Consider the following 15,585-nt stretch of genomic DNA (forward strand, 5'->3'; position numbering starts at 1 on the left):
CTGAGAATGGTTGCAATAAATAGCTCAAGCAGCTAGTTGGATAATATTTTAGAAATCCATTTTACAGTCTTATGGTAATCAAATCTTCAATAAACACACCTCATAAAATAACACAGCTTCATTCAGTGAAATGTATTGCTCTCAAATGTCCACATGGATAACTATAAACAGTCGAATCATGTAGAATACTCCTTACTTGCATTTTATAGCACCCATAATGTCTTAAAGTGCTTCACACGAGTTTTACCAAAGAAAATTTGTGCTGAGGATAAAAAATTAGAAATTAGCATAATTTTGATATGGTGGTAGATATAAAGAGTAGATTAAAGGAAAATAGAGAGAGGCAGAGGAGTTTAGGGAGTAATCCAGGATTTAAGGTCTGGACATGTGGGAATGTCTCCATCAGTGGTGCAGCAATTTACCTGGGGATGCGCAAGACCAGAAATGAATGAACCTAGGGAATTTGGATGACAGTTAGGCTAGAGGAAGTAACTGCTAGAGATGGTTAAGGCATGAAGCGAGATGACGCGCAGCAATAAGAAAAACACAAGTCAATTTAAAATGTCAAATATTATTATAAAAAGGCATAACACATCATTTGTGAGGTGTAAACTTTTAGATTTTCTTAAGAATGAACACAATACAGTAACATACTGTACAATTATTCCAATGGATCTTCAGGTTTGACTTTCAAATTTACTTTGTAACATAACTCATAAAGTAGCAAACCCCTCTGTGAGATTAAGTCAGGACCTAAACGATTAATAGACACATGTTGCCAGAATCCTTCATTGATTCATTTGCGAGCGAAGGAATCATTTTTCCAGAATTTATAAGATGGAAAACTTTGCCAGGTAGTCTCAGTCAATCAGAGACATGTAGCTTCAAATCTATGCAAAGTGTAATGGCCATACTATCCTGAGATGAAGGAGTTCAATGTTATTTCCTCGCTAAAAGAGCATCATAGCCTGCCAAATGGTTAGAAGATCGAGAGCTCACAATGAGGCTTTTGAGGAAAATGTTTCAGCTCTTTAAATTACATTGTTGAATCATTTCCTTTGCCCTGGTTCTGTATATGGTTACATAAATAATTTGACTTGAAAATGCTCCTTGCTTTCAAGAGAAATGAACTGCAAATGATCTCCAGAAAACTGTTGTAAATGCGATGGATGCTAATTTGCACAATCATGAGTAAGTCAGATTAAGACTGATGTGAAGATTAACACTGTCATTTTGAAGGAACATCTGAGTTCAGAGTGCCTCATCATCTGTTCCTTTCAATAATGCCCATGAGTTGTCATCCTCAGTTATTTTGTCATCCTCACTAACTTCATATGGACTTTGGGTGCATGCATTTAAACCAGACCTTAAACTTCAACCAGTGTGATTGAACTGGTGTAGTCACAGGCCAAAGTTGGAAACTTTGATACAAGAGACATTACAATGAATTCAAAACAAAAGGTGCCAGAATGGGGGTGGGAATGGCCTTCACAGTTAAGCTTGACATGTGGAATCCAAGCTCTGATCTGCATTGTCATGTCAGAAAGGTTGAGCTCCCAACTGGAATGAATGCAAGAACAAGCCAATCAGTCACCAAACTCAGGTTCCTTTGCATATCATGAGAAGATAGAGGGTAACTTTGCATGAACAAAATGACGATAGTGCCAAGTATCTTGTACACATCACACATTCACAGTCCTTATTAATACTGTTATCAAAAATGATCTATTAGGTGACAACTAGTCTAAAGGTATGAACTTAAAATTAGTCACTCACCATACTCTTCTCCCAATAATTGCTACATGATTTAGATATTCTATCCTGTTAAAAATCTACCACTAATTGTCTCGTTTTACTGCAAATGGTAGAAAAGCCAAGTGACACAATGCAGTCCTTCTACCCAACCAAAGGTAATGAATTCCATTTAGTTTTATCCTATTCCCACTCCAATCAAACTAGACTTAAGAAAGCATGCCAAACACTGTGACTGATAGTTTGATACAAAGGAAACTGCAAGCACAAAGTTGAACCATCTAATATTTAAGGGTAGGCTCACAGATAAAATATGGCCATAGAAAATAATAAAATACTTGTGCATTAAGATCTTTCAAAGGACATACCTTCCGTGATTGAATAGACCTGGCTCTTTACTCCTGAAAAGAGAAGGTTCACAGATGATCTCATAGATGTCTTTAAAATTGTGAAGGGCTTTGATTAGGGTAAGCATAGATGACATTTCCGCTTGGGAGCTCGTCCAAAGCTAAATGGAGTGCCAGGGAAATTTCTTTACTCAGGGAATGTGGAACTCACTGATACAAGGAGTAACTAAGGCAAATAAAATAAATAAATTTAAGATTCTCCTTCAATTTATGAAGGACAAGGAAATGGGGGACAAATTAGTTGAGGTCACAGAGTTAGATGAAGTAACATGGAGAGAGGCTTGTGTGTCCAAGTACAAAACCGGGCAAGATTACTTTGTATCTTAATCACATGTCCAGTAACCCAGAGAAAAGAGTGATTGATGATATTGCTTCTTCCTGGAACACCTTAAGACTTTTTGAGGGGCAGCTATCATTGCCATTTAGCAGTTTGTTCACTGCTGGGCAGTGGCATTAGTAAATGTTCCAGTGTGAGTCTCTCTTTCCCTTCCATCTCTCTCTTTTCAACCAACTTCTCTATCCTGACCTCCACCCTCCCTTCCAAAAGAAAGATCATCTCCAAGTAATTGATTCATAAAATTACAGGATCTTACAGTACTGGAGGTGGCCATTTAACCCATTATACTGGGCTCTTTGAAAGAGCTATCCAATTCATTTCAGCTCCAATCCCTTTCCAAATGGCCTTTTATCCCCTGTAATTCGATATTTAATTCCCTACTGAAAGTTACTATTCAATCTATTTCAATAGGAGCAGGTAGTAATAAAGAAATCTTTTCAGGAAATACTTTCCAAATCATTACTAATCTTCAAGTCTTTTTGAAATCCCAACTCTTCTCTGGGTCTTTAGTTAATTATCTAAATTCTACAACCTTGGTCACTGATTTCCCTTTCAATTTCTCCTATTTATGCTGCCAAAACTGTTCATGACAATTGTACACTTGATTTAAATCTTCCCTCAGCGTTCTCTGTTCGAAACAGAAAAAAACCCACAATTTCTCCAACTCTCCCGAAATTGCAAAACTTCATAATCATTTCCACTCAGACTCTTCAACACATGCAAAACCCTTACATTTTACCTAAAGGGTGGTGCTCAGAACAGGACACAATACTCCAGTAGGGTCTGAACTGGTGTTTTATAAACTTTTAGTACATCTTCCTTGCTTTTGTGCCCTTGATGAATGATGTGCAAGGCAAAGCTGTAAAATATTTTAAAGTCTTTGCCTGTAACCTTTTTGAGGTGTAACATGAAGTGTAATTGTTTTTTTTCCAGGAAGGCAATGGAATTCTGTCAAAGCATTAGATATTAAAATAAGGATCCAGAAGAGTCATGGGTCCTGATAATGTATAGGGAGACCGGGAGGGAGTAGGGGAGCATACTTGTGAGACTGACCAGCCCCTGGTGAGTAAACAAGTAGAAAATGGGCAAACAATTCTATCCCCCTGCCTCCCAATTCATAGCTGATCCCTCCTGAATTCAACTGCTGTTGCCTCCTTTAAGTTACAGTGCTTTCCAAATCCTGATAAGAACATACCGGAGGTGTTGCTTTCAAATCACTGCCAAAATATCAAGTTAGGAGTCCTATTTGAATATTATCATGAGAGAACAGCCCATCTGGGAGCTCTGATATTGACAACAGTTAAAACAGAAATTGGTATCTGAGGCTTGCATGTTAGATTGGGGTTTGCAACGGAGATAATTTCACTCCGCCCAATTATCCTCCACTCCCATGTTACGGGAACATAGGTTTAAACTACCTCCACAAAGGTTTGATTGTTACACTCTTGATCTTTCATAACAAAATCCACTTTCTTCGGTTAATGAGGAATCCAGGACGAGTTTTCTATGGCGTTTCAAATAAGATGTAAGGTGTTGGAAACAAATTTCTTTGGCTGTTTGTTTTGTATAAAATAGTCCATTATCAAATGTTCTGCTCCTCCCCTATTATGTTCAAAGTCTTTCCTTCGCCATTAGTCAATCCTCATTGGATGGTTTTGGTTGCTGTCCACTAGAGCTCTTCTGTTCTGTTGTCCATTACAATGGTGCAATATCATCGATTGCTTAGTGACTTGGAATTTCTGTGGTTCTCTTGATGTACTTCTTGGTTTTTTTGGCAACACCAGGATTAGAACCATGGCGATGATATGCAAACCGAAGTACCAAGTCCTGAGGAGGCAAAACAAAGCATCTGAATTAGTAGAATCATTTAACATTCAGCCCATTGTGTTCCTTTTGACTCTAGATAGAAGACTGAGCACGATTCAAAAAGGATTTTCAATGATGAGGCCAGAAATGCAGCGATTTTCTTACTGGCAGAGAATGACACCTCTTTTTCTGGAATAGAGAAGATTAAGAGGTGATGGAACATAAGGTCTTTAAAAGCATGAAAGGTTTTGTTAGACACAGAGAATATGGCCCTAGGGTTTTGCTCCCAAGACAGAACATTTCCTGGCTCGGCGAACCCAGCCTGGGGAAAAGGCTTGATTTTCTTTCGAGGATGGTCAGGTTCCCTGGGAAGAAAGCCAGACGAACCTGGAATGAGAGCAGAGGCTTCTGGCTGTGAATGTGGGCTGGGTTCAAGGCCAGCTTGGCACATACCACTGTTTAATAAAAGAATAATACTGAAAACATTCCTTCAAACCTCATAGCTCACACACTGTTGCCCCGCCTCACACACTCGCCATATACTAGCCATGCCAAGTCCATGCCATCTGAAATGCCCTTCTGCCACTGTATAACCCTCTGCTTATCTTTATGGCCTTTCAAAGCCCCTATGCCACATATACCCACCCCTCATCCTTATGTCCCTCAAAGTTCTTATACCATCCTTATACCCTTTTACTCATACTTTTACTCAGAATAGTAAGGATGTGGAACGGCCTGCCTGCAACAGTAGTAGGCTCGCTAACATTATATATATATATATTTTAAATATATATACACAAATTCCCTGTTGAAAATTACTGTTAAATTTGCTTTCACCACTGTTTCAAGCAGTATACATTCCAAATCACAACAACTCTGCATGAAGAACAAAAGCCTCCTCATCTCACGTCTGGTTTTTTGCCACTTATCCTAAAATTGCAGCTACATAAACAAAAAAGGAACATTCCTGACATTAGCTAACTAACAACAAACAAAATGACCAGGGAGCACCCAAGTGCAAGACTGGAGCAGTAGCTCATCATCTTAGCCATTTTCTTAAGAGCCCAGCTCCCATTCCAGTGACTATTTCAAAATAAATGAAACGCAGAATTAACTGTTGACAGATTAATCAGGTAAAGTTGTAAAGTTATTACATCATGACAGGATTGTAGAGCAGACAATGACATAATGGTAATACAGGACTAGAAATTCAAGGCTAATGCCCTGGAGCTCCTGATTCCAATCCTACTGCAACTAGTGGAGTTTAGGTTTAATGAATAAATCTGAAACGTAAAGTTAATCTCAGTAATGGTGACCATGACAACTATTATCAACTGTTATACTAACCGACTTAGTTCATTAATGTCCTTTTGGGAAAAAAAAATCTGCCATCCTTACCTGGTCTGGCCTACATGTGCCTCCAGGCTGACAGTGATGTGGTTAACTCTTAACTACCCTCTAAAATTGCCTAGCAAGCCAGTCAATTCAAGAGCAATATGGGTCGGCCAAAAATTGACTTCATCAGTTATAGCAAAGGAATAAGATAGATGTCCTGATTGCTTTGATTTTCCTGCTCCTTGGATGCTGCCTGACCTGCTGTGCTCTTCCAACAACATAATCTAATCTCTGATCTCCAGCATCTGCAGTCCTCACTTTCTCCTGATTGCTAATTACTTTACCATTTATTAATGACAGTCACCCTATATTACGGCTCCTTGGATGCTGCCTGACCTGCTGCGCTTTTCCAGCAACACATTTTTTCAACCCTATATTACATTCTGCTATCCCCCAGGAAAGAAGGAGCATGAATAATAAATCATTTTGACCTACTTTGTTAGTGTGACTGATTTACTTACCTGTAAAACTCGAATGATGAGCTCAGAAACGGAAGGACAAATGGTACCACAGTGTAACTCACAACCACCTGCGTTGTCGCCCATGTCATCACATCATAGAACATCTTGTAAGTCGATGAACCGAGGAAGTAAGGCCTTAAATTATTCCTAACCTGCACGCAACCAAACACACACAGGAAAACATTAAAACACCTTTGAGTAAATGGTGTTAAGATACAGATTAGCTGTGATTTAATTAAGTGGCACGATAAAAGGGGAGAATATCCAAGTGACTCATGTTTCTACATTCAGAGAACTTTCCACTCCGCCAATCCTGCCAAATTCTGTATTCCTCATTCACTCAGTACCAGCTGTGAGTCTTAAACTTTGGAATACCCTCCTTAAACCTCTCCTCTAAATATCCCTCCTCCTTCAAGATGCTTCTTAGAAATCTATTAATTTAACCAAGCTTTTAATCACTTGCCCTAATATCTCATCAGGTGTCAGATTGATGACCACTCCTTTGAGGTACCTTGGGGCATTGTCCTATGTTACAGGTGCCATACAAACACAAGTTATTTTGGACGTTTCTTTACTCTCAGTAAATGCACTGTTGGACCATTTTGTATGCTGTAAGTATTTGCTTATCCCTAATGACCTTCAAGAATGTGGGAATGACTTGCCTTCTTGAATTGCTGCAGTACATAAGGATGGGTAGACAGGAAGTGTTAGAGAGGGTGTTCCAGGATTTTAATTCAACAACAGTAAAGAAATGGCAATATAACTCCAAATTAGAACAGTGTGTGACTTGGAGAGGACATTACAGATAATGATATTCCCAAGAGCCTGTCACCCTTATCCCCCACATGCTAGAGGTCGAGGGAAGGCACTTTTGAAGGAACCTAGGTTGAGTCACTGAAATGCATCTTGAAGATATCATGCACTGCAGCCACACAGGGGGGTAGGGACAGCAATCATTGTCCGTTGTGCTGCTCCTGGCTTGATCCCAACAACAGTGGGCCTCCTATACCCGGTTTTTGGGCTCTGATGTATACCCCTGTCCTTTATCCCTGCAGCCATGGTGTACTGGCAATGGAGGGCCACAAATGTTGAAGGTGGTGGCTGAGGTGCCAGGTAAGCAGATTGTTCTGTCTTGGATGGTGTTGAGTTTCTTAAGCGTTGTTGGAGCTGCACTCATCCAGAGAGTTGGAGAGTATTCTGTCACACACCTGACTGAAATTTCATGCAGTACTTTGGGAATGCTGCACTGTTGGAGGCACTCCTTTTGGATAAGTCAATAAACTGAGATGCTATCTGACCTCTCATGTGGATGTAAGTGGCCCTACAGCTAGTGGATTCATAAGAATGAAGTTCATCATCCGAGGAAACAGTTATGAAGGTAGATTGGTGGAGTTAGGATAATTTTCATTGGAGAAAAGAAAATTGAGAAGAAATTTTATGGAGATATTTTAAAATCATTAGGGGTTTGTACAGAATGTTCTCGTTCATGAAAGATTTGAAAACAAGAGGGCACAGGTTTTAAGTTATTGGCAAAACAATCAGAACTGGTGTGTGCAAATCTTTATCACCCGATCAGTGGCTAAGGTCTGGACTGCACAAACTGAAAGTATGATGGAGATAGATTCAATTGAAGCAGTGAAAAGGGAATTAGACATTATCTGAAAAGGAAAAATATGCAGGACTATGGGTAGAAGGCAATAGAATGGCACTAAACGAATTGCTCTTTCAGAGCCAATGCAGACATGATGGACCACATAGCCTTTTTTTGCATTGTAATAATGCCATGATTCACTATTTGCAAGAAAAGCAGGTTAGTTCTCCCATTTGTATGAACCAACAATCATCTCTCAACCAACATCTCTGTTCGTGGCAACTTATAAATCAGTTCCAATGTTTCCTACATACAAGAGTCACTTTGCCTCAAAATGCTTTATTTGTCTGTAAAGAGTTTTGAGATCTTCCAAGGTTGTAAAATGCTCTATTTAAATGCAAATTCATAAGGAGGCACAATACTTTAGTGTTACCTTGCGGGGCACCCTTGGCAAATGACAGTGCTTCCACAATCTGGGATGGGGGACATTCCATTCTACTCTGGGATCTGGTTGGAATGTTTGGGGGTGTCAATGTGGGTGATCTCATGATAATAGGTGTCGAACTCCAGCAATTTCATATTCCACAATTTTTGAGGCGTAACTGTGTTGTTAAGAAAAAAACAAGGCTTAGCTGTCCAGCATTACTTACTGCTCTCGCTGCTAGTGTCATGATTGTGCCAGTGATAAAGGTGAAGTAGTAGCCAGGGTAAACTCCATGCCAGATTGCAGACAGAAGGAATGTCGATAATGTCGGATTGAATGGACATCGATCATAGCAGACTCTAAAGGGAGACAACAGCATTGATTATTAGCATCCAACATCATCATAGAATCATTTCAGCAAAGGAGGAAGCTATTCAGCCCATCTTGTCTGCACCTGCTCTCTGAATGGGAATCACAGTGAGTGCCATTCTCCTGTCTTCTGCCCATAATCTTGCACGTCGCTCCTTTTCAAATCACAGCCTCATTGTGTTTTGAATTTATTGATTAAATGCACATCCACCACAGTCTCAGGCAATGCATTCCAGCCCCAGACCACCTGCTTCATGTCAAAGTTTTGTGTCATATTATTTTTGCATTTTTTCACTAATTCCTTTCATTCTGTGCACATTCAGTCTCAATCGTTTCATGAATAGGAACTTTTTCTCCCTATTTAACCTTTCCAGACCCTTCATGTTTTCAAATATTTTAATCAGATAGCGTCTCAGTTTTTTTTCTTTCCAAGGAGAATAGTCCTGACCTCTGCAAACTATCTGCATAAAATGAAGTTCGTCTTCCTTGGAACAAGTTGCTTTTTTTTCCTGCACTCTCTCCAATGAGTTCACATCTTTTCCTGATAAAGGGCTTCTGCCCAAAACGTAGATTCACCTGCTCCTCAGATACTGCCTGACAAGCTGTGCTTTTCCAGCACCACACTCTTGACTCTGATCTGCAGCATCTGCAGTCCTCACTTTCTCCACATCCTTGTAAAGTGGGATGTCAAAAACTGGATGTAATACCCAGTTGAGGCTGAGCTAGTGTCTTATACAATAGAGTCATACAGTCATAGAAGCATACAGCAAGGAAACAGACCCTTCAGTCCAACCAGTCCACACCGAACATAAACCCAATCTGAACCAGTCACACCTGCCTGATCATGGCTCATATCCCTCCAAACCTTCCCCATTCATGTACTTATCCAAATACCTTTTAAAGATTGTAATTGTACCCACATCCACTGCTTCCCCATGAGGTTCATTCCACATGCAAACCACCCTCTGTGTAAATAAATTGCCCCTCATGTCTTTTTTACATTTATCTCAATCCTAGGGAAAAGACAACTACCATTAACCGTATCTATTCCCCTCATTATTTTATAAACTTCTATAAGGTCACCTCTCAACCTCCTACGCTCCAGTGAAAAAAGTCCCAGCCTTTCCTTTCCCTCCACTCCCAGCAGTATCGTGGTAAATCTCTTCTGAACCCTCTCCAATTTAATAATATCTTTCCTATAACTGGATGACCAGAACTGGACACAGTATTGCAGAAGAGGCCTTACTAACGTCCTGTACAATCTCAACATGATATCACAACTCTTATACTCAAAGGAATGAAGGCAATCATGCCAAATGCCTTTCTAACCAGATCAACATAACCTTGCTTTTGTACGATGTGCCCCTACTAATAAAGCCTGGGATATCATAAGCTTTATTAGCCATTCTCTTGACCTGTCCTACCAACTGCAATCACTAATGCACATATATACCCAGGTTCCTCTGTTTCTGCATCCACTTTAGAATTGTATCTTTACATTTACACTGTCGCTCCATGTGCTTTCTACTAAAGTGATATATTTTGCATTTCTCCACATTAAAGTTGATCTTCCATCTTTCTGCTCATTCTATCAACCTGTCTATGTCCTTTTGTTTCTGTTTCCCCAGGTGCTGCCAAACCTGTCGAGTTTCTCCATTAGTCTCGGTTTTATTTCAGTTTTCCAGCATCCATAGCATTTTGCTTTTATGTTTACTCTTTTCAAGTTCAGCACGAGTTCCTGTCTGGCTGATGATGGAAAAATCCGGATTGTTGGAGAGTGGGTGGGGCTGTTTTGGTTATTTGCATGGAGTGAGAGTGAACCAGGAAGGCTTGATAATGTTGGGATGAGGGAGGTTGAATACTGTCAGGAATGAGGGAGTGAGGGAGTGAGTGTCAGGGTGAGGGGGTGATGATGAGGCTGAACACTATCCGCTGTTAGGAACGGTCTAACATAAAATGGTGAGGGGGCATCCTGTTTTGTCAATCCCTCACCTGAGGAGCTACCAACAGAAGGTTGAAAGGTCCAAGTAACATGGTAAGAGAGCAAATTAAATTGTAGTCAGCATGAGATGTATCCTCCCTGATGCAGACTAAAAGATTTGGGGCTCTGATGCGACATGAGACCTTTGCACAATACGTGAACTCTTGGTCTATTTGTTCACATTATAATGGACTTGCACTGTCTTTCCAAGACAAGGCGATGTGTGGCTTCAAGAAGGAGCAGCAGCAGGTGGTGGTGCTTTTGAATGCTATTATTAAATCTGCTTCACCCCACCATCCAGGCAGTGTTGTATAAAAATTAATTATTCACAGGACCCAACAACCTAGGGTAATATACGAGAGCAAAATTCTGCAGATCATAAATAAAAGCAAAGTGCTGGAGAAACTCAGCAGGTCTGGCAGCATTTATGGACAGAGAAACAAAGTTAACATTTTGTGTCTGACCTGACTCTTCATTGGAACCCATGTGCACCTAAGATTCATATCAGATACAAAACATTAACTCAGTTTCTCTCTCCACAGATGCTGGAAAAGCAAAGCACATCTCTAATCTTGACTCTAATCTCCAGCATCTGCAGTACCCACTTTCACCTCTCTACAGATGCTGCCAGACCTGCTGAATTTCTCCAGCACTCTGTTTCCATTGGAGCAATAAGTAACATGGTATGAAGTGGACTATGAACCGTAAACCAGAGCTACCTACTCTTTGAGCCACAGAGCTGTTTGTATGTTCCAGTTGTCAATAAACATCTTCATGCTTGTTGCAAACTGAAAAAGAAAAGCAGCAATATATTACAGTTCATCCAGTGTGTGGTAAACGTTTGTGAGTACACGTGTAGGTGCAAGGTAACTATAACTTCTTACCTCTACCTTGACGATGTTGAGATTGGAGAACAAGTCCCAGCAAGGCTTCCCTCGACTGTCGTATCCAGTAAAGCCAAACCCTGCAGCATTATTGACGGCATCAGCTGCATGCAAAGCAAACACGTTCAGAGCTAGTCCCATCATGTGGTACCCACAGCCCAAGGGCTGGAGTCAGGCACCACAACCTGTTCAAACAAAAGCTGTTATATTACGGCACAGATAGCAGACCACGCTGGCACTGTACCTTTAAGATAGTTACACAACATCACAATATGTGATGTTCCAGGGTAAAATTACCCCCCTCCACCCTGTCTGCTCAAGTGGATGTAAAAGATCCCTTCCCACTAGTTTGTAATCAAACAGTGGAATCATTCTCCTATATGGCCACCATGTATCCCTCATTACCCAAATGCTGTAGGTATTTGAGGCAGTGTCACTGTCATCTCACCTTCATTATGGTCTTACTGAGGCACTGAAAGCTCATTACACCTCACTTCAGCCTCTGCTGTGTGACGGAGGGAAGACACTTGTCCTAATTTGTCTAGGAGAGGCTACATGGAGGTTTTAATCCAGAAACCAGAGTGAGGTGTCAATTCCCTCTTCAGAGCATTGGAATAGGGGGAGACCATTCTTATTTTAAACCTATCCCACCATTCAATTAGAATGTCACAAACCAAGCTGTATTTACAAACTTTGGTTTTAGTAACCCATAATTCCTTCCCTAACGAATGTTTATCAATCTTAATTTTGAAATGTTCATGTGATCTCCAGCATCTTCAAGGAGAGAATTCCAGATTTCCACTATTTAAAGTGATTCCTGCCATCCCCCTTGAACAGCCTGGCTCTAATTGTAACATTCTGACCCCTTGTTCTGGAGTGTCCCACCAGAGTGGAATCATTTCTATCAAATCTTTTTCTTACCAAGAACTCAACTGACTCATTCTTTAATCTTTTACTTTCACCTTGACAATGCAAGTCACCTCCATATTGTTATTTCAGTCCTTTTAACCCAGGTATTATTCTGGTGTAGCTGAGCCTGTATACCTTCTATAGCCTGTATATCCCTGAAGAAATTCAATACCCAAAACTGAATAGAGAAATACAGAAGGTCTGGCAGCATCTGTAGAGAGAAAACAGAACTAACATTTCAATTCCAGTGACCCCCTTGACAGAAGTGTATAACAAAGAGTCACTGGATTTGGAATGTTAACTTAGTTTCTCCCTCTACAGATGCTGCCATATCTGCTGAGTTTCTCCAGCACTCTGTTTTATTCCATTCACTTTGTTACTTATGTTTTGTATCTATCTGCTGGTGTTTAATGATTTCTGTACTTAGTCTCCAAAATCTGCTGTCTAATTTTGTCCTTACCTATAGTCCAGGCAAAATAATATTTGGGTCTGCAGGCCAGGCTGGAAATGTAGAGATACAGTAAGCGTACAGGGATTGATGCTGTGGCAATGAAGGTGCTGTCTGTGTTGTAGGAGATGGGAAATACATCTAACAAGTACAGATGCATAAATACACAAACAGTACAGATCAGGATCTTGCATCCTACAGCACCCTGCAGAAAGAATCAATTAAATCTCAGTCAATAAGGAAAATCCACAGCAACAGATGATTCACGGTAAAACATTGTAAAATCCCTAATACACAAGATATCAATCAAACCCAAACTCTCTCTTGTTCATTGCCAGCTTCCCCAAATGCGCAATGCTCAATGTATATTTTTGCTTATAAACATATTTTGTTTCATGAATGAACAGCTGAATCCAACAAAAGAACCAAAAGGGGAGATGAGCATTTTTAAAAACTTGACAACTTGTTATCATCTGGAGTGCATTGCTGAAAGAACAGTGGAAGCAGATCAAAAACCCACTTTCCCCCAAAAGGAACAGGAGAAACACTTCAAAAGGAAAGTTTTGCAGGGCAGTGGGGATAAGACAGTTGTTGTGAAATGTTATTGAGGTTCCTTTGTTACAACGCTGATGGAAACATTCCTCCTTTGATGCTGGGGTTAGTTGAAGTTTTAAACACACAGATTTCTTAGTGGCTATTGGCATCAGGATATATGGATCAAAGGCAGAAAACTGCAGTTGAGGCATAGATGAGCTGGAATCCAAATGAATGGTAGAACATGGTAGAATTAACTGGGCTTCTCTTGTTCCAGTGATCCTATTAACTCAATAAGATATTGTAAGCACTACCTTTCATAGAATTTCAAGAAGAGTTTCCATACATCTAAATCCTTTTATGAGGTTTCTGGGTAATCCAAGATGGAGGACGGGAAAAATTTCTGGCTGTAAGAGCTGTTCCTTTTTTGAGGTATTTTAGGTACTGGAGGTGATTTCCTTGAATTCCAGGAGCAGCAATTACTGTTTTATATGCTGTTGCATTGTTTTGGAACTTTGGAAAAAAAAAGTCAAAACAACAGCAGTTTAAAAGGGAGAAGAGCAGACAAAGGAAGCACATGGTGAGGACAGTTCAGGAGAGGGACAGAGAGAGACAGAGAAAAAAAACCTGCACAGTTACCGCCTTTGCTGTTTGAATTCATGTATCGCTGGACATCGGAGTGCATCTGGGAAAATTAACAAACAGTGAAATTCACAACTAATCTTGGAGGAACTGTTGGGCGAAGTTCACAGCACAGAATCAGATAAGTTAATTGTTGTTTTAAGTCTGTCCAAGAGAAAGGCTGCAGTAGTGGGTACAGTGGATTCTTTCTTGATTATATGTTTTTGGAGATAAGTCTCTTTATTAAACTTTAAATATAAGCCATAGCTATTAATTTAACCTGGGGCAGTGTTTTGTAGAGGAATAAGAAGGTGTTATTTTCTGGGTCTGTAGATTGTGAAGGAGCCAAAATGGCCTTTGCAGTGATATGTACTTCTTGTCAGAGAATTTAAGGGTTACTGTGGATTATATCTGTCATAAATGCTGTTGGATGCGAATCTTATCAGATCGAGTGGATCGGTGGAGAGACAAATAGAAGCGATGAGGAATTTGCAAGAGCTACAGTATGTGATGGATGGCAGTTATAGAAAGGGGGGAAAGTCTCAGATACAGTCACATAGATGGGTTAACTCCAGGAATGGTAAGAGAGGTAGGCAGCGAGTGCAGGAGTCTTTTGTGGATATACCCATTTCAAACAGGTATGCTGTTTTGGAAAATGTAGGGGGTGATGGATTCTCAGGGGAACGTAGCATAAACAGCCAAGTTTCTGGTATTGAGACTGGCTCTAATGCAACGAGGGGTACGTTGGCTTCCAAGAGATCAATTGTGTTAGGGGATTCTGTAGTCTGAGTACAGACAGACGTTTCTGTGGCCAGCAGAGAAAAAGCAGAATGGTGTGTTGATTCCCTGGTGCCAGGATTAAGGATGTCTCAGAGAGTGCAGAATGTTCTCTCGGGGGAGAGAGGCCAGCAGGAGGTCATTGTCCACAATGGAACCAAAGACATTGGAAGGGAAAAGGTTGAGACTGTGAAGGGAGATTACAGAGAGTTAGGTAGAATTTTAAAAAGGAGGTCCTCAAGGATAGTAATATCTGGATTACTCCCAGTACTACGAGCTAGTGAGGGCAGGAATAGGAGGATAGAGCAGATGAATGCATGGCTGAGGAGCTGGTGTATGGGAGAAGGATTCACATTTTTGGATCATTGGAATCTCTTTTGGGGTAGAAGTGACCTGTACAAGAAGGACGGATTGTACCTAAATTGGAAGGGGACTAATATACTAGCAGGGAAATTTGCTAGAACTGCTTGGGAGGATTTAAACTAGTAAGGTGGGGGGGGGGGGGGGGGGGGGGGGGGGGTGGGACCCAGGGAGATAGTGAGGAAAGAGATCAATCTGAGACGGGTACAGCTGAGAACAGAGGTGAGTCAAACAGTCAGGGCAGGCAGGGACAAGGTAGGAATAATAAATTAAACTGCATTTATTTCAATGCAAGGGGCCTAACAGGGAAGGCAGATGAACTCAGGGCATGGTTAGGAACATGGGACTGGGATATCATAGCAATTACGGAAACATGGCTCAGGGATGGGCAGGACTGGCAGCTGAATGTTCCAGGATACAAATGCTACAGGAAGAACAGAAAGGGAGGCAAAAGAGGAGGGGGAGTGGCATTTTTGATAAGGGATAGCATTACAGCTGTGCTAAGGGAGGATATTCCCAGAAATACATC

At 40.7% G+C, this 15,585-nt stretch overlaps 1 protein-coding gene across 2 annotated transcripts in view; it reads right to left on the minus strand.

The window, feature by feature from the left end:
• Nucleotides 1-551: 551 nt before the first annotated feature.
• Nucleotides 552-15,585, minus strand: part of LOC122563613 (membrane-bound glycerophospholipid O-acyltransferase 2-like) — a 66,252-nt gene continuing 51,218 nt past the window's right edge. For both annotated transcript variants that reach the window (XM_087976800.1, XM_043717571.2), the window contains exons 8-13: nucleotides 12,777-12,969; nucleotides 11,408-11,511; nucleotides 11,247-11,311; nucleotides 8,400-8,532; nucleotides 6,159-6,310; nucleotides 552-4,323 (exon numbers count right to left, since the gene is read on the minus strand). In XM_087976800.1, the coding sequence (XP_087832926.1) occupies nucleotides 4,128-4,323; nucleotides 6,159-6,310; nucleotides 8,400-8,532; nucleotides 11,247-11,311; nucleotides 11,408-11,511; nucleotides 12,777-12,969 (843 nt within the window). In that variant the 3' untranslated portion in view covers nucleotides 552-4,127. The remainder of the gene's footprint in view (nucleotides 4,324-6,158; nucleotides 6,311-8,399; nucleotides 8,533-11,246; nucleotides 11,312-11,407; nucleotides 11,512-12,776; nucleotides 12,970-15,585) is intronic.

The sequence above is a fragment of the Chiloscyllium plagiosum genome, unplaced genomic scaffold (assembly GCF_037043375.1).
Source record: "Chiloscyllium plagiosum isolate Xiang-an unplaced genomic scaffold, Cpla_swu_hap1 HiC_scaffold_30, whole genome shotgun sequence".
In the NCBI taxonomy this organism is placed as follows: Eukaryota; Metazoa; Chordata; class Chondrichthyes; order Orectolobiformes; family Hemiscylliidae; genus Chiloscyllium; species Chiloscyllium plagiosum.